The following is an 18,795-nucleotide window of genomic DNA, read 5'->3' as shown; positions in this document are numbered from 1 at the left end:
ATTGGTGGGGTTTTATTATTAACTAAAGTTTCCCCCCTGTGTGTCAGGTGGATAGTTATCCTGTTCAAGCAAAGAAGTCATTATTTAATCAAAATTACATTTATAATGCAGTATTACTATCATATTCAAGCATTCAGGACATGTTTACTTTAATCAGTTATAATTAAATTGTTATACAGGAAAAATATTTAGTTCTACTGGTGAGTGCCCATATATTCAGGAGAAAAGCAATGCAAATTGTCCAGGATCTCATTAAGGGCTATTTGTACTTCTTAAACTCTGGTGATGTGTTAGCAAGTCACATCTAACTCTTCTGTTCTACTCCACTCAAACAGATTGTCCTAAAATGAGAGTGAGCATTTCCAAACTAAAGCAACTGCAACATTTACAGCGATGCAGCGTTTGCAACAAGGTAAATGAAGCAGCAATTGCCAAACCCTCAGCCCTGTTAATTGGAAGGTTTAAGCAGCACTTTCACAGCCACTGGGATTCTCCAGGCATTAAAAGCAAAGAAGCAAAGAGGCTGAGGGATTCTCTGGATACTCTCACACCCCATCTCTGGTTCAGGATGCAGTGTTGGCACATGCCTGGCAGACCCTGCCCAGCCTGGCTTCTTCCCAGCAACAGATCAAGCGAGGGTGGAGGGTACCCATTTTTCTACATTGGGTAGATTCATAATAGGGATAGAAAACCAGGTCAAGCCAGGCCTGGCTGGTGCTTTGCAGGCCTGCTAACAACTCAGAGAGTGAAAAGGGAGGCCCAGGTCAACAGCAGCACTCTTTTGAGTTCCTCCTCATCACCTTTTCACAAAATTTAATTATGGAAATCTCCTCAATCCCCCCCTCATATCTTCTGTCTTTTTTGTCATGGTTCCTTGGATTACCATCTAGTTTTACAAGTCTCCTCATGACAAAGCAGAACATGAAAGTATCCTGCCCTTCCAGAGTGACCCTGATCATGACTTGTCCTTTGTCAGCACCACAGAAGCAACCCCCTGGCACCCCCAGGACACCAAGGTCCCAGCAGAAGAGTAAGGCACCTCCGCCTCATACCCAGCTCAGCTTGCTTGCTTTGTTCCTTCCTTCCTTGTTGCCACCAGTCCTCAAGCACCTCTACTACTTTTCGTGCTACTTACCAGCTCTCCAGCATCACTCCTCTGTCTTTCTCCACTCACACTTGACTGCCTCACCAGTGTATGGCCCCAAGAGCTCACCACGGCTCTGCTGCCCATCCCATCCCAAACCAGGCGCCATCCTCTCTTGGCTGAGACCTGGTGCATACAGTCTTAGACACCTGACCTAAAACCACTGGTGGAGAGACCCCCTCTGTGCCTGCATTGCCACCATCCAGCCTGAAGCATCACAGAAGGAAAACAGAGGGTTTGGGTTGTGCCATAACCCAGAAAGCAGCCAGCACAGCCCAGTACAATGCAGCTCAGCCTACCTTCAGGACGTGTTGATGAGGTATGCCAGCTTGTCCCTTGGCTGAGAAAAGTGTGGACCCTGAGGGCAGGTAGTGACAGGAAAGTGAGGGGAACTGTCCTGGCTCAGGAGGCCTAGAAAGCAGTGACTGAGTTTAAGCACTTGTTTTAACATCCTTTAAGTCAGCCCTTCAGCCCAACTCAGTGAGCACAAAGGTGCTTCCACTGTGCACCAGAGGAAGTAATGTGCCTGGCAAGCCACTGACCCTGACTTCCCAGGGCAGAGTTCTGAGCAGCTGCTTCCCATGTGGCTCACCAGGATCCTTTTATAGCAGGATGGAGTGGGGACCACATACCTACTCCAGGATACAAACACACCGGGCATTTGAACTTTCTCTGCTCTTAAAGACTTTCTATGCTGGTCACACCAACAAGCAGAACTGGTGCTGAGCTAGGTGGCAATTTTTCTCCTGCTCATGTGTTTGGGGAATTGTTGGGGCAGCAGCATCCTTAAGAAAGGCAGAGAATTTGCAGAGGGTTTTTACTTGTATAGGCAGGGTTTGCATATTTTGAGTATTAAGTGTTAATAAATGTTAACTAAGTGAAGGAAGAGCAAAAACTGAAATATATTTAGACTAGGCCAAATGTCTGGAGCAAGACACAAGATTTGCAAGAGTTAACACATTACCTCTAACAGAGTCAAGAGCTGCTCACTACCCCAAGAAGCTATTTTTTGCACCATAAGTGCACTGCAGTGAAACAGCTTCCTCTTATATGACCCCAAATGTTCACCTGGACAAGCTGTACACATGCAGATCACTGCCAAGTTAGCAAGAGAACCATTTCACAGGAAGCTGGAGTCTTTTGGAAACTTCCGTTTACAGGAATGCAGTTATCATGCAATTGCTCTTTGAACCCACACCTCTTTTTTTCCCCCTTGACCTGTCCCTCCTGTGAGAGACTGCTGGCTGAGGCAGCACGGGCTTCCCCGAGCCATGCCTGCCCACACCCTGCCTGGCACGGGGCTCAGCAGGGCAACAGCCCCACAACACCCCCGGCTGGCACTGAGACCCTCATGCAGAAGGTGCTGCCTCACTTAAATGACATTAATACTGCACTGCTGGCATGGCAGATTGGGCAAAGGTAGCTAAAACCTAAAAGAGAAAAATCCCCGTACAGTCAGCTATCGGGCACAGGTCCAAGCCAACCCTGATGGATGCTGCACAGAACATATCCTCCCTGTCCTTTCTCAGCTGCTGGGGAGTACCCCCAGAACACGTCATTAAATCCACCCCTTTTCCCACACTGTCACACAGATATCCAATGTCCCTCTGCATGCTACCTCCCAAAACCTTGCTTGTACCAGAGTGAAAGAAAACATATTTAAGTCAAGAAGGTGATTGCATTGCAGAGTCCTTTTGTGCCATGCTGCATGTGTACAAAACAAATCAGGAGGTAATCAAGCAATCTGTCCAGATCCAGCCTTTAACTAAGGAATCAGGGAATGGGATGGAAAACAAGGTCTAATATGTATGTATGATGAAAATTTGACAGTTATTTCATTGTGTGCTTCAGTGTGAAAGCCACAGTGACAATGATACTGGAATGTGGTTTTTGACACCATGAATACTTCACACCAGGTGGAGAGACCTTTAACATGCATGAGAAATCCTGTGCTTTGGGGGCTGCACAACTTAAACAAGATGGGCTCTGAAACTACTTACAAAAATCCTGTTCTCCCAGACAAGCAGTGGCAGAAGGAGATGAACTTATTTGCATGTGGGACACGCCTAACGCCAAACAGCGGAGGAACACCTCTCCCAGCCAGGACAGCTCACCTGTGCAGAGCTGCACCTGCTCAGGGACCTGTCCTGCTACTGCAGGACAGATTTTTTCTTCTGGGGAGAAGTTTTGAAACAAGGCTCACATTTGACAGGCATCCTCCTTTGCAACTGCAGAGCATCTCAGTGGACACCATAGTAGACATTTTTATGAAAGATCTGGGATTGCACAGTAGTAATTGGGACATGAGGCAACAACACAATGGTCCAAACAGCACAATAGTTTTAGGAGTCACCACTAAATATATCTCTCTTGCTTTCCAGGTACCTAACTCAGGAATTGTAGTACAAACAGACCTTGCCCAAACCCCTCACCCACCCTTCTTAGGTCAAGCAGCTCCCTGTGAGCTTGTGCCTGACTTCTCAACAGTAGAGAAGGACCCTCTGCTCTGAAGATGCTTTCCACAAGCTCTGAGTTTACAGAAATGACAAGAAACACAGGATGCAGCTGTACACCAAGGGGATCCAGAGACACAACACCTTTCCACACTTGTGGACTTCTTTGGGTGGAGAGTTTTCTCATGACTGAGGAAATTGATGCATACATCAAAATCTAAGCTGATGCTGACTAAGAGGTTTTTCCTCTTCCTGTTACATCCTCTGCAGCTCAAGAGGGAATTTCCTGCCCAGTTAATATTTGGAGAACACATGCCATGCTCTCAGCACATGGTTAAATGGGAAGGAGATCCAGCGCAAGGAACGGCAGCTGCAGGGAAAGGGCAGATGTAGTGTGTGCCAAAAGCCACAGTGGCCCCAGTCCCCAGGCCAGGCTGTCCCAAGTCTATTTCCTTTCCTGGCTGGTTCCTTCCCATCCTTGTGCTCTGTTCCAGGACAGCAATCTACAGCTCAGCCCCAGCACCCCATGCTCCCCTCACTAACAAACTGGACTTTAAGGAAAAGGAGTCGATCTTTCTCAAGACTCCCAATTAAATGGTGAGATTTGACAATACTCTCACTGCCAGATGAGATGAAGCTGCAAGATAGAGGCATCTTTCCTTTCTTATTGTACTGCAGCAGCAACTGGTTCAATACACACAGGGAACATGATCTTTCCCATGTCAAGGGTGTTCACAAGGTTTAGACAAAAGCACATTAATAATCAGTTTCCCTTTTCTGCACTTTTCTCAAGCTTGGACACCAAAACCAAGCATCAGTTTTGTTTCTTGCCTGTGGGCTGTTTTTGATGAGGGCTGGAATTGGTGGTGTCCACCCTTCAGAAGGCTTCACTGCTGTTCATAATACAAGCACAAAATGGTAGAATCCTCCCTTTGGGTACATGCATTTACACTGGCATAAAAGTCCTAGGCATGGTAATGCTTTTTTCTGATTCAGTGCTAAGATATTCGAGTAAAACATCTTGATGCTAATATAGCAAATAAACCTGAGTTGAAAAAAACATAAAACACAGTTATGCTACTAAAACTTTCAAAGTGTTGACAAAAATAATCACATGCAACAACTAACAACAGCTTTGTGGAACCCTCTAGACTCTGAACATTGTCATATATTGTGTCAACACAGGGCATTTCCAATTTAATTTTCAGTTTCATCCACACAAACACACCCTCTTGTGAGAGTACCTAGAGCACTGAAGTCCTATGCTCATTGCCAGTCATTTTCATTCCATGTTTGCCCTAGCCCACAGCTAGAGTACTTGTCTTGTACATATTCCAGGAGATATTTTTATTCTTGTTCAAAAGCTTACTGTCACGGGGTTGTTTTATTTATTATATTTGGTAACACAGTCATTTCTGTTGGCCTCAAGCATTCGTTGAACACAAGGGGGTAAACCAAGCTTAGAAAGAGCCAGCTTGAGATGCCTTAGGAACTTCAATTTCTGACTGCATCATACACTTTGCTTACTACAAATGAGATACTTTTCAGAACACTTTGGGCTGAAGCTATTTATAAACATCAGCATTGTAGCTTTTTTCCTTCTCCAAACTAGTTATTAAAAAAAAAAAAAAAAGTCTCCAGGTAATATAGGAGTGTGCTCAGCAGGGTACAAAACAATGGAGCTCAATGGCAGAAAGAAAGGAGAGTGCAATGGTGTATGGGCAGCAGAGCTGAAGGTGAGAGGCTAATTCTTTGTCCCCAGAATTCCTTTGGCTGTGCTATTGCATTCATGCTAAGGCATCTGTACCTGCTTTCTGCTGCTCTAATAATTTAAATCTGCTCTCTGCAGCTGGGAGCTGAGAGGGGAGCCCGAGCTGGTTGCATGGGCCGAGCATGGCAGCATGTCAGACAGCAAGCACACAGCACTAACCACAGCACTGTGCTGGAAACAGGGACCTCCTCTCCCAAGGGAACCTACAGCTTTCCTTCTCACCAGCCCAAAGAGCATGGAAAACTTGGCTCTGTCCACACAACAAACCACATTCTTTGGTTTCCCAGAAAAGGAGGAATAGGTGCTGGGTGCACCATGGGTACCTGGAGTGTTTGAAGAGAATCAGATGCAGCCCCCAAAAACTCTATCTCACTGCAGTGGGAAGCAAGGGGAGAGCAGTAAAATCCTCCCAGCCTGAGGAGAAAAGATGCCTTTTGGTTGGTGACACAAATTTGGGAGCAATTAATAATTAAATACAAGAGCAATGTGGTGGGAAAAGTGCAAATTAGATACCCTGCCTTTGAATTGTGGCTGGCTTCAGTCAGCAAACTCCAGTGACTGCTACAGCAAAAAGTGAATTCACTTTAGTTGATACTTGACCTGAAGCGTGTGCTGCAGAGGCACAGGACTGCAGGCTGGTACCTGCAAAGCAATGGGGCAACTGGACTGACCTCCCCTGACAGCTCCCCTCTCACTCACTTTCTCATGGCATTTGTAGCACCGCTCTGTGATATCCTTGGGGCCACTGATCCTATGGACAGCTGAAGTCCATGCAATTAGGCCGGTTTAACCGGTGGAGCAGCACATTTTCAATCCTGAGAGTGCTCATGTCAGCAGAAATCTGGAAGGGGGAGCAATACAGGGACTGGTGCTGTCTTAGCAAGCAGAGACCCTATATAGGTTTGGGGGCTGCTTGTTGTAGGGAACTTTTACTCCTTAAACCTAGCCTAGGAGTAATTTCCCACACGTTTCCCAAGACAACACTCCAGGGGGCTCAACCATGCCCAGGGCATCCCAGAACACTTCATGCCTGGCATGCATGTTTGGAGTTCACTCCAGTATGGTGACAGTGCAAATCTGCCCATGGGAGCTTGCACCCAGCAGAGTCCTGACACTTCCTTCTCACCCCTCTTACCCATAGCCTGCAGTACCAGTGATAACCAAGCCAGTTTTCCATGATGAACACATAACACACAATTTAAATAGAGAACAAGAAAAAACCTGAAAAGAGAGGAAAAAAAAAAACCCAACAAACCACTCTACTCTTTTACTCTCTCTCCTCCCCACTCTAAACATTCCAGCCTTCCCTGCCACTAGAGAGGGGAGTTGTTTATTGATATTATGCAAGTACTGAAATATTTTTCTATTTCTTCTCTGCTATCCTTTTTTTCCCTCTCTCTCTCCCTCTCTTCTCCGGGGGTTGCAAAGGTAGTTCAAACCCCTCCAGTCATCTCGGCTTATCAGCCACAGGAGATACATTCCTCTGGGCTGCTCCCTTTATAAGTCACTGCTGGCCGGGCGCCCGCCCGCCGCTCCGCAGCCTCCGCGCCGGCCGCGCTGCCCGCTCCGCGCTGCCCCGCCATGCCCTAGCCCGGGCCCGCTCACCCACTCGGGCAGGGTCGGCAGCGATGGCACCCCCGCCCCCGTGCCCCGCCCGCCGCTGAGAGCGGCTGCTGCCGCCGGGATGTTCAGCTGGCATCGGAGCTTCACCCTGGGAGCGCCCTGGAGGAGAGGTGAGTCGGCCGCCCCCCCGCTCAGCCAGTGGCTGCCAACACCTCCCCAAACCCGCACCCCGCCACCCCCTTCCTTCCCCTCAGCGGCCGCGCGGACGATACTTAGGACGAGCCCATCCCGGCCCGCCCTGCTCCCGGGCCCCGCGCCGCTACCGGCCCCCCCATGTTGCGCTCGCTGCTCTCCGGCTGCCTGTGTCCCCTCGCAGGTAAGGCTGCCCCAGGCGCGTCCCCCCCCGCTCCAGCCTCCGGCCCGCCAGCTCCTGCTGGGGACAAAGATCGCCCCTAAGGAACCGGTTTCATTTCCTCTTAAAACGGGCTTATTTCGCCTTGCTAAGCGTGGCAAAGCCTGGGAGAGAGGAGGGCAGGCGGGAGCACTGTGGCTCCGAGCGGTCCGCGCTGCCGAGGGACCGGCACCCGGCGGAGCGGCTGCTCCCGGCACCGCGCGGCTCCGGCGCCCCGTGAGGCGGCTCGGGGCTGCCCTCCGCCCGTCACGGCGCGGGCCGCGGACATCGGCTCCTTCCTAGGCAGTGTATCCCCACCCCACAGGGATTGCCGAGGGCTCCAAGTGTTTTACTTGCTCCCGCCTGTACAGATGAGGCGACTCTGGCAAGAAAGGCAGCTATAGTCCTGCAGCTTATCACCTATAACTTTTTAAGCCTGTTGTGCCAACAAATTATTAGGTCTCAGTATGCCTTTTCCAGGCATAATGGGGCCACTATATTTTATACCTTAGCCAGAGCTGCAGGCGTTGAGATGACAAGCCCCATGTAGCACAATTCTCTTAGGATCCCTGTTTATCCCTCAGCTTGGCTTGTGGCAGCTGTAAACGAGATCGGCAGGTTCTATCTCATTGGCATGGCTACACTGGGCTGGATTGCTTGGCATAGAGGTGGCCACAGACAGTTTGTGAGAGCGTAAGTGTAGTGAGCAGTGCAACAGCAGGATGGTAAAAATGTTGCAAACACATGTGTTTGGGGCGGTGATACCTCCTGGGGTCCCGACCTTCCATCCTCATGCCAAACTCCTGCTTCTTTTGGGGTGCTGCAGCAATTGTTTCCATGGAGTCATCAGAAATGACACATTCTTGGAGACACTCAGGTACTCTCTGTACTCAGCTGTCCTGGTCTGGGGCAGCTACTTAGAGCTCCGTGTGAGCTGGAGCCTCTGTGAGGTGCCCCAGCAGGTAACTGTTCAGTGCTGCTGCCAGCAAGGCTGCTGAAGCCCTTGCTCTGCCTGGGTTCAGTCTGGAAACTGCTACCCAATGACACAAAGGGCTCTAGAGCAAAGCTGCTGTGAGAACATGCCAGCATCCCCCTAAGATGTGGAGGGTGTTTGAGGAGTGTTTTACAGTATGGTGGGAACTGCTCCTTTTTGCCCTGGATGTAATATGACCATGAACTTGTTTCCTCCAAGATATATAATGCAAACCTGATGGCAGGGTTAGGAGGTGAAAGGAAGCTTGCTCTTCCACATGGAAGTGTCCCTCACCACCCAGACCCAGCAGTATTGTTAAGAGGGTAGGTGAAAGCTTTGGTGGGAGAACAGAGTTATCCTACAGAGCACCGAGGGATCAAAAAGAGGTTCTGCTAGAATTTATCCAAATAAGAAACAGCAACATCACTCTCTAATCACTTCAGCTAGGAAAAAGACACCAAATATTATGCATGTCCTGATTTAGACACCGTTCAGAAATAGCATTCTTGGCTCTTCTCTCACTGCAACTATAAAAGATTTCAGACATGCCAGAGCATGGTTATGCCTGTCCAGTGCTACCTTGTTTGAGCAGAAGCAGCTCTCCAGGGTTTTACCAAGGGACAGCAATGACTGTCATGAAGAATGGCTTAACAGCGACCTTTCTAACACCATTCCCGAGTTCCTTTGGCTTCAGTTGAAGCACTGATGTCTAAATGGCCTTGGTCTTTGGGGCTATTGAACAGTTGTTTATCCAAGCCTATTATAGGCAATAAAACCTGAATTACTACATACCTGTCATCCCTAGGGGGCACGTTCCATCCTTGCAAAGGGCCTCCTGGCTCCTAGTTAATTTCTGGCTGAATAATCCTCTGTGATATGAGGCAGCCTGCAGATCAGATGTACAAGGAAAAGATCTAAATTAGACAGTTTTTGTCAATGTGTGATATATTTGTTTCTATTGTTTTAATTTTCTGCTCAGACATATCTCTGAGTTGTGTGCTAAATAATCCTTTTCTGTTATACAGGGCTGCTCATCAAAGCACTATTTCCTTTATTTAAGGTTTTGAACCTTTCTCTTGGAGGAACACATGGGAATTTCCAAGGAGAAGGATTTGCAGATCTTTAGTGGCAGCTGTCATCTCCCTGACAAAAATCTCTCAAATAAGACCCATAGGTGATTGTAGGGGCTGAACCTCTTCCCTCCCCCAGCCCTCAGGACTGGTTACATTGCAAAGCAGGGAGGATTTAGGCACTAATCCTTGTGCACCAAAATTACCCCCGGCCAGGTTTTCCCTCCGGATCCTAGATACAAAGAAATAAGTTGCAGCGTGAAAGCAGAAACGAGTGGGAGCAGCGCACAGGGTCAGGTGTTGGTCTAAAAACTGGTGAGTGCCAGCCTACACAAGTAACCGATAAACCAGGTGGTCTGAGGGGGCCTGCTGTGCCCCGGGACTTTCTGCCAGAGGTCACTAATCTATCAGACCTGTCGCTAGGTTTCAAAAACTTCACAGGTCACTTGGAATGAATAGGAGCAAGCTGTAAAAGTGTCAAGTGGCCTCTCTACTTGGAAATCCATTTCCTCTTTAGTTCACCCAACTATATCAATCAGTAAACAATCAATCAATCTCCCTCTCATTCCTCCTCAAATGCTTGAAAAGAGCTATAATTAGCTCCTGTTTTCTAAAACATAGATACTAAAGCAATGAATGTCTCCTCAGAGAGTCTCAGTCAGAGTCCTTGAACCCTGTTATCTTTCTCTCGGCATCTACTTTATATGGATTTATCATTACCAGCTGCACCTGTGGGGACCTATAACGTTTCTGGTCACGTTATATTACCAAACTACGATCCTAAGGAACTTCACACACTTAACCAGAGAGAGACCACCTTGGAACCAAGGGATCTAAGTACTTTGTGCTTTTTGTTCAAGGACTATCTGAAATCCAGCTTTGTCATAACTATTTCTTTGCATGCAACATTTTGAGCAAAACAAAATGTATATGTATATTCATGAAATCAAGTGCAATTCACTTCTCCAGCTGCATAAATTGAAGTTTAGAGAATCAGATCTATTGTGCAAATATTGTTACAACACGGCAGCACGTTCCTTGCAAATGTGAATTTTTCAGTCACAACTCCAGTAAAGAAAAACCAAAACAACAAGCAAACCAAACAAAATAAAACAACAACAAAACCCCCGACCTTTCCTCTGACAGTGATTTTCATGCCTTCACAAGTTTCTGTTGTTGTAGGTAGAAGTTGTAACTGGTGCACTGAAGATAACAGACCCTGTGATAAGCTTTCTGTATGAATTTTTCAGCTTGTGATTATCTTGATTATTTAGGAGAAGCCTTGCTCAGCTTGGGCAGCCCAAGATCCGGCAGCAGACTTAGCACGCTGCCTGAAGAGCATTGGGGAAGGCAGATAGTTCGCAGACTTTTGGTGACAAGTAGCACCTCTGCCATTGCCAGGACTGGGATCAACAGTCCGGTAAAGCACCAGATAGTCGGGTGATCCCCACCCCGTGGAAATCCATGGCAAAGCTGTATGGAGATAGACTGCTCACAGAGGGTCAGTTGGTAGCGGTTACTGATTTTTTGGGGTGGGGACTTTGTTTGTTGGGTTTGGGGTTTTTGGAAGTGCAAGAGTAATTCAGTTCTAGTGAGCACCGAGGTCCTGTCCGTGCAACTCCTGCCTGAGCTCACAGGGCTGTGCCAGGGAAGCTCTTCCCCAGCCGGGGAGGTGACGCGGCTCCGGCTGGCCCTGCGTGGGGGCTGCTCTGGAGGGGCCAGCACGGCCCCAGCACCCGGCTCCACCCTTCAGCACACGTGGGGGAAAAGTCATCAGCAAAAAATGCCTATTGTTTCAGAAAGGAAGTGACCCCTTCTCTCTTAAATGCTGGGAAATTGAGACCTCATCACTGGTGAGAAAAAAAGCCACCTCTTCGAAATGAAAGGGAAATACCACCTGAGCCGTCCTGCCAGCAGTGCTAGAGAATGTGGCACAGTGACAAAACTAAGGGAGTCTTTTTGTACGGGAAGGAAGGAAAATGAAGGAATGTAAGGACTGAATAGGACAGGCAGCCTTTCATTTCTAGGTCATGAGTCTGACTCCAGTGCACTAGTCACTGCTATCTAATAATTCTTCAAAAGGCAAAAATCATCTCTTAGTCTGTTACTTGGAAGCCACAGCCCCATCACAGAACCAGTCCTGCATGGCAGGGTTTCATCCTTGGTGCAGCTGGAGCCAGAGAGGAGTTACTAAGCAGGCTGTATCCTCCAAAGGATGCTGAAAAACCTTTTCTGGCTCTTTGCATGTGCACCTTACTCCTGTACTCAGGGCCAAGCAGAATAGTAGGAGTGCTGTGGTTTGACTTTGGTCTTCCTTTGCAGGGCAGCTGTGCAAAGTCCCAGCTACGCCAACAACCTAAGTCATTGGTGATACCCTCTATTTTTGGTGGCACAGTAAAGTTGGAAAGTGCTGGCCTTATAAACTGCAGTGTGTAGGATGTTGCATGTCTTGTGGCATGTGTGACACACAGTAGCAGGAAGTGGAAGAGATTCTCTGAGTATCTCTGGGCTGGTCATCCTGTACAAGCCTGCAGATGGGTTTGCTGTGCACATAGACCTTGCAGCAGTTCTAGAGACAAGCAGAAGGCTGCCATGGCTCTGCTATCCTTTATTAGACAGTGGTGGATGGAGACAAGCAGAGCTTTGGCTCCAGTTGTGCCGTGTTCAACAGAGATTCTCCCCATGCCAAGTAGCCTAAAAATCAGGATGAACATTTTGAGACAACAGGTGGGCAGAGACTGGAAAGGAAGAGAGCAGCAAAAGGCAGTGCTGGTATGGTATGGCTCTCCACTGCCAGTAGCAGCACTCATTCCACTGCCAGCCTGGCCTCTTCCTGTCCAGCAGCGCTTCCATTAGTTGCATACATCAGAAAACCACACACTATGATACTTAAGTCAGTGTATCAGAGACCATGGACTCTCTCAGGGACATAGCAGAGCTTAACAGGTCTTGCACTGAAGGAATTGCCAGTGAAACACGACTTTGAGTCACAGGCATAGATACAAAAAAGAAAAAAACAGACATGGGCATCAGTACTTTGGAGTACAGGGATTAGGATACAGACTTTGGCTTGGTTTACTAGAAAGGTGGAAGCTTTTGCAAGAATTGGGCTTGAGCAGGGCTGGAAATGTGAAGGAGTTTTTTCTGGGCAGTTGTTTGAGTTCATCTTGTGCATCTTGGGATAAAAAAATTACTTTCAAGCAATTTTATATCTAGGTATCTGCCCTCCCTCTCCTGGTCAGTGATCTCTGTACTAATACATCAGGCTGAGTCCTGGCAGCTGATAGTTATTGTGCAACAAGAAAGATAACTTGGACTTAAAAGTCCCAAGAAAGTGAAACCCTGGGACAGGAGATGACTGGGAGGGTATTTACCTTTGAGAGATTTAAGTTTCTCTATTAGGCTATGCTAACTGCAATATAGAAATATCCTAGAAAGCAATTTAAACATGATGCAGAGCAAAGTTCTAGAGACTTAGCTGGGACATATCTGCTCCTTTCACTCCCTATCAATTACTCTCAGATATTAGTTCACTGTCACCACCTCCTTGTGACTTGGGAAGCAGTCTGATTCTCCAGCTTTACAGGCACAGGAAACTCAGCTTTCCAAGGCTACACATGATCACTTACCACCAGTTACAGACATATATTTCAATGCAGGGAATCCTGTATACCTCTAGGGTGATTACAGAGCCATATAACTCTTTGAAAGGGCTACTAGGCAAGTAGCACAAGCTACCCTGAGACAATGTTTGGCCTGGGCATACATGTTGAATATGCTTCAGGAACCTGTACTGATTCTGAAGCATGCACACAAAACTCCACTCCTTCCCTGGCTGCCACACCAGCGTAGCAGCCAGCTTCCTAAAAACTACAGCATTTGCTATCTTACCCCCACACCAGAGGGGTGTGGAAAACCGGTCCAGGGGACAAGAAACAAACAACAACAACAAAAATCTTGGCTGAATTCCCAGGAACAGCAGCGTTAAACCTGGCTGGCCTCCAGCACCAGTAAATACATCTTACCATTGTTAATGCCACCACTCAGCTCTCTGGAGCTCTTCACACCTCCTTTCAGAAGCCCCTGTGCAGGGTTGTTTGCAGCCGTACCCCTGCAGCACACTCCCTCCAGTGCCAGGCAGGAGTTGTCTCCCTTCCTTGCTTTACTCAGGGCCCCTGGAACTGTTGAACAAAGCACTTACAGACCAAGCCTTCAGCCAAAATTAGCTGGCACAGTTCTGTTAAGGGCCCTGAAAATGAGTTAATTTATAGCAGCTGAGGGTCTGGGTCGCTTTTTTTTTTTTTTTTTCTTTTACCCTCAATTAAGCAGATGAACTTTAATTGCACCATTCTGGTGTTTGTTAGCAATATGCTTGAAAGAGCTAAGTGTTTTTGTATGCCTCTTTTGAGATCTGTAGCAGGAACAATCTGCTTCTTGGAAGCCCCATGGTTTAGATTCTATAATCCAGTTAATAGAGAGGAAGAAGAGATACTCTTCTGTCAGTGAGGTGCAGCAAGAATAACTTGAGTTTCAGGTCACTGCCTTAATCACTGGAGATCTTTCTGCTGTAGCACAGATGACCTCACTGACCAAGGAAAAATACTATTGAATGAATGAGGATGAGGTGCCCAAGTGTGTTGCAAAATCCTGTTGTCCTTTGCCAGTATTCTGGTCTTGTGGTAGGGGGATGATAACATTTTGCCTCATCATAGGGCGTTGGAAGAATAAATCAGAAATGCTCTATGGTTTGCAGGACCTGACAGTGCTGAGAGCAATGGTTTGCAGCCTAGAACAGATAAACAATTTTTGTAAAACATGTTGCTAGTGACCACAATAAGGGGAGAGCAAAGAACTGTTGTTGGCATCAAGGCGGCCATCCCACAGAGGGTCAAAGATTTCATCTTATTTTCTATTCTTTCTACTCCAGCCAAACCTTCACATTGCAGCTTTTGTAGTCCTAAAAGATATGCAGTAAAGCATCTGACATCTCCTTCTGTAAGTAGCAAGACCTCATTTTAATATGCTGCTTCCTGATTTAGACAAAGCAATATTTGTGTAGGCCAGGGTGAAACCAGTTAAGCAAGAAAAAACAGGGGCAGATTGAAAGTGAGAGAATCTCCAGTCAAAGGAAAGCATGGCATGATTAATAAGAGAGAACAATCAGTCTGTGGGAGAGAACTACCATTGCATATAGTAATTCCTGGTAAGAGTGAAAGCTGTATGGTTTGTTCCTAAAAGTAATTGCAGGAATGCAACTGCTCTCCTCCTGACTCTCAGTGGTTTTGTTGGCCAGCTGGGTAGTGATGCCATCAGAAGAGCCTGTAAGCCTTGTATTTTTCATGCAGATACAACATTTTGTGTCTGGCTGCCAAGAGGTGTTTGCAGCTGAGCAGGTAGATCCTCTTGACTCCAAATCAAAGTGACTCAGTTCCACTCCTCCTTCCAAGCCCTGGCACCCAGCTCCCTCTTAGAGCTGATGTTTTGCTATATGTGAAGCTGCAAACCAATCACCCTAGTCCTTGTCCTCAGGTCAGGGTCCTTCATACATATCCCAAAAGTGGAAGAATAACAACAGAGCCCAGCACAGGCAGCTCCTGATGAGCTTTCCTGGGTAATGTCTTTTTCTTGTCTCTCATGACAGCAACATCCTGGTGTTGTATTGCTGAGGTCTAGCACTGACGGTCCCAAACATGGCTCTTGGCACTAGGAAGATGCTTGTGAATCCTGCTAAGGGAGGCAGTGCAATTCTCTATATGATAAACAAATCTTATATAAGGGGGATTAGCACTACGTACCACAAGAAGCCCATCAGATTATTTATCACTGACTGCCCTTCATAAAAGTCCAGTGTAAAATATTAAATCAGTGGGTGTCTATGAACAGCAAAGGGCATGTTTCAGTGGTATGCCAGGAAATTCTCAAGATCAAATGAAGGGAATTCAAATAAAGTAGAAAATGATCCATGTAAGAGTTAGCTTGGCCTTCATGAGTACAATTCTCCCTTATCTAAGTACTTAGCAGAAAGCAAGCTGGAGGAGGTAAAAATGGGTTATTTCTGAAACAGTGAGCTTCTGGGTTACCACAAAGGAGAACTGCACAGCACAGCTCTCCCTGATCCACTCCTGGTGGGGTGGATCCTGGGCTTTCCTGCCCACCTAGGGACATTAACATTATTGGCAGTGAGTTTGTGAAGCTGATGCTGGTCTGATTCAGGCAAAAAGAAAGAGGAGAGGGGAATGAAGTAGAAAGTAAGACATCCAGAAAAGTGTATGCATTGTAGCCCTCTGAGGCACTCGGGGTTGGACACTAAGGGAAAAGATACCAGGGAAACTGAAGTTTTGTTCTGCATCAATTCTTGGTTCCAAATTCACAAACATACGTACTTGGAGCTGAGATTTGCAGTTTGCTAAAAGGTAGATGTAGAACTTTCACACTGGCTCTCATGCCATCGTGACCCAAATGTTTACACTATGAAATATTATATTCAGAAAAACAGTAAGAAAAACCTGGGAGCAGATCTCTGACCCTTGAAGATCAGCCTTTCGTCCAGAGACTGTTCTATCACATTACTGTGTAAAATAATTGTGACTTGAAAACAAGTCTTCTTTGTTTGTGTGCAAAAGCTCTTGAGCAAGGCTGCCCCCATCTCTTTTGTCTTTACAAATAAGGTAGGAGCTCACTTTAAAGACATTACTTCATAGCTAAAACCATATAGGAAGTGAAAAAGATCTATAGTGCTTTTTACACTTGCTTTTTTTATCAGAACTTGATTTTTGTCACATGTATGTGAGCAGAGAATACTGCAGAGAATACCAAAGAGTTTTCAAATCGCTTGTTGCAACCCAAAATTCACTTAAGCCTCTGGGAAGAGTGATTTCATTTTGCTCTTTTTTTTCTGCTGGTTCAGAATACAATTAATTTGAAAAAAATATTTGAACCTTAAATTAATGTCTATCAGGCTGAAAGAACATGTACATCTCTCCATCTATATGCAGATAATTACTAAAATGTTACCTGCCTACATATGTTGTTTTTTACCTATCAAATCAGAATTGTGCTTTTATGAGCCCCCCTGGAGGACTCTGAGGCTATGAAACACAAGCCTTTTGTTGCAGTAAAGCCCACAAGAAAGCGTCATATAGCTCAAGAAAAACAAATTATGGCTGTCCCCCTCTACCACCTTGGTATAGGCAGTTTTACATTCCACATCCCTCAGGGGATGTACTAGACACTTGAGTTTTGTAGCCTCCTGTGATCTTCTACTTGTTTTCAGCAGGTAAGAAGAGCCCACCTGCTGACGACAAAGTCGTGTTAACACACATGAAGATACTGAGCAATGAAGGAATTCAAAACCCAGGGTTAATCCCAGAGGCTCCAGCTGACACAGCCTGCACAGAGGAGTCCCATCTTCCTGGTGCCAGTGTCCCACCAGACTGCTTGGGAAGTCCAGATGCAGCAGCCACGCCAGCAGATGCAGACTGTGCGGATGGCCCGGCAAGCACTGACTATGTAGCCACCCTGCCTGACCTCAGCGCCTTCGAGTCCAAGTGCAGGCTCCACAGATTTTCCAAATTTGAATCTGAGGACTCAGGGGTTGAGTTGCCAAGTGGTGCTAATTCTCCATCAACGCCCACGGGCTCAGAGAAGAGCTTTGTGCTTCACAGCAGAGACTCATTTTGTGACTCGGGTGTGCTTAGCACCTCTTCTTCTCCAGAAATTGACCATCAGTTAATGAGAACATGTAAAGAACATGCCAGAAAAGTTAGCCTACAAGATCCAGAGAGCAAAAAGCAAGATGATTACTATAGTCAGGAGGCAGATGCTGTGCAGGATCCTACAGCTTCCCTTGAAGACTTCAATGACCCTCAGGAAGAAAGTCCTGATGATCATTTTCACCAGGATGACAAGCAGTCTCCAGAAAAGGAACCTATTGCAGAGATGGACCTTTCCAGGGAAAGCACTCTTTCCACCCCAGGTCCCATAGAAGAGCCAAAGACAATTGAGACAATTGCTGACAATTTTCCAGAGAATTTTGGCAGCATGCAAGACCTTCAGATCCATGAACATCAGCTGAAGAAGTACCCCACAAGTGACAGCCTGGATGAATACATGGATGAATGCTGTAGACTGAGTGAGGTGAGAAACATGTGAACTTAATTTTAAATCTAGGCCTGTCCAAACACCCCAGTCAGTGTTCAAGTCCTGTTTGTCACAAATTAGACACATCTGAGTGAGTTTAAAATATGTCCCCTGAAACTTGTAAGCAGTAAAAAATGGTATTTGATTTTAAAGGTTTCTTTTCTTACCAGTAAAATTCTGAATTAATTTGTGAATATCAGGTCTGGGTAAGGATGAAAAATGACTCATTGAAATCTGGTGTTTATAAAAGCGCTAGATAAGAGGATGGACTTGATTCTGGTCTCAAAATGAAGATTATGAAGTTAAGTCATCATCCTCTGATAATGGAGTGGGGGGTCAGAACATAGGTTTATTTTCAAGACCAGGTTATTCTTGTCTCCGGGAATAGCTGGCTTGCTTTTGGGGCACTGAAATTTGTATAGAACTTGTCCAAGAGTTAATTAATTTCTGCCCAGGTCTGTTGTGCCCTGTTGAGTCAACTGTCTCAAATAATGCATGAGCAGGGAGTTAATTCACAAAATCAGATTTTTGTCGGGCTGGAGTTGGAGATGCCATTTTAACTTGCCAGCATAGCTGTGATGGACCAAACTGCAAAGACCAAATTTCAGCAGGTTGTCTCACTCCTTACTCCCTCTCTTTCCCCTTGCTGGTACCTTGTGCCGCTGACAAGAGAATAAAAAGCCCTTCTGTGCACCTTCTCCCATTGCAGGTGCTGGTAAGTGCTCCCCCCAGCTCTTTGCCTGAAGCCTCATGCTGCTGAAGTGAGGACAGATCACTGCAGTGGGTTCCAGGAACCAGGAAAGCAAAGATCTCAGTGGGAAGCTGATTCTTGACAGAGAGACAGACCAAAGAGCCCCATGAGCAAAGGGAAGGAAAAAGGAGAAAGACAGACTGGGTGAAGAGGGTCACAAACAAAAAAGCATCAAATGGTGCCTAGCAGGGATTTTTTGGGGGGGTGTTCATTGTGGTAATAGTGATGAATTGGAATTGGAGATGGGTGAGAGTAAGCCAAGTAACAAGTGATGTGTGCTGTGCAAATAATTTAACCGTGACCTCGCTGCCCTGAACAATCGGGCACTGGACTTCCTTTCCAGGATGCTAAAACCTCTTGAGCAGTGAGGAAGGTCAGAGATGTCTCATCTCTGTTAACATTGCTTACCAAAGAAGTACAAGCAACACACAACCCATCTGAGCAGTGTTTTCCTCCCCAGAGCTATCTCAAACATGGCAGAAGACAGATGTCTATTTTACACAGCTCCCAAACAGATCTGGCCATTTGGCAGAGAGTTCA

The 18,795-nt window shown here is 46.5% G+C and overlaps 1 protein-coding gene across 2 annotated transcripts in view; it reads left to right on the top strand.

The window, feature by feature from the left end:
• Window positions 1-7,249: 7,249 nt before the first annotated feature.
• Window positions 7,250-18,795, top strand: part of LOC136559379 (uncharacterized) — a 30,726-nt gene continuing 19,180 nt past the window's right edge. Inside the window, exons 1-2 of one of the 2 annotated variants that reach the window (XM_066554554.1) lie at window positions 7,250-7,307; window positions 16,642-17,501. In XM_066554554.1, coding sequence (XP_066410651.1) covers window positions 7,265-7,307; window positions 16,642-17,501 — 903 coding nt within the window. In that variant the 5' untranslated portion in view covers window positions 7,250-7,264. Of the gene's footprint in view, window positions 7,308-16,638; window positions 17,502-18,795 lie in introns of both variants that reach the window. The other variant, XM_066554553.1, reaches the window with a different exon arrangement.

Source organism: Molothrus aeneus, chromosome 8 (assembly GCF_037042795.1).
Source record: "Molothrus aeneus isolate 106 chromosome 8, BPBGC_Maene_1.0, whole genome shotgun sequence".
In the NCBI taxonomy this organism is placed as follows: Eukaryota; Metazoa; Chordata; class Aves; order Passeriformes; family Icteridae; genus Molothrus; species Molothrus aeneus.
This window is presented reverse-complemented; position numbering and strand designations above follow the sequence as displayed.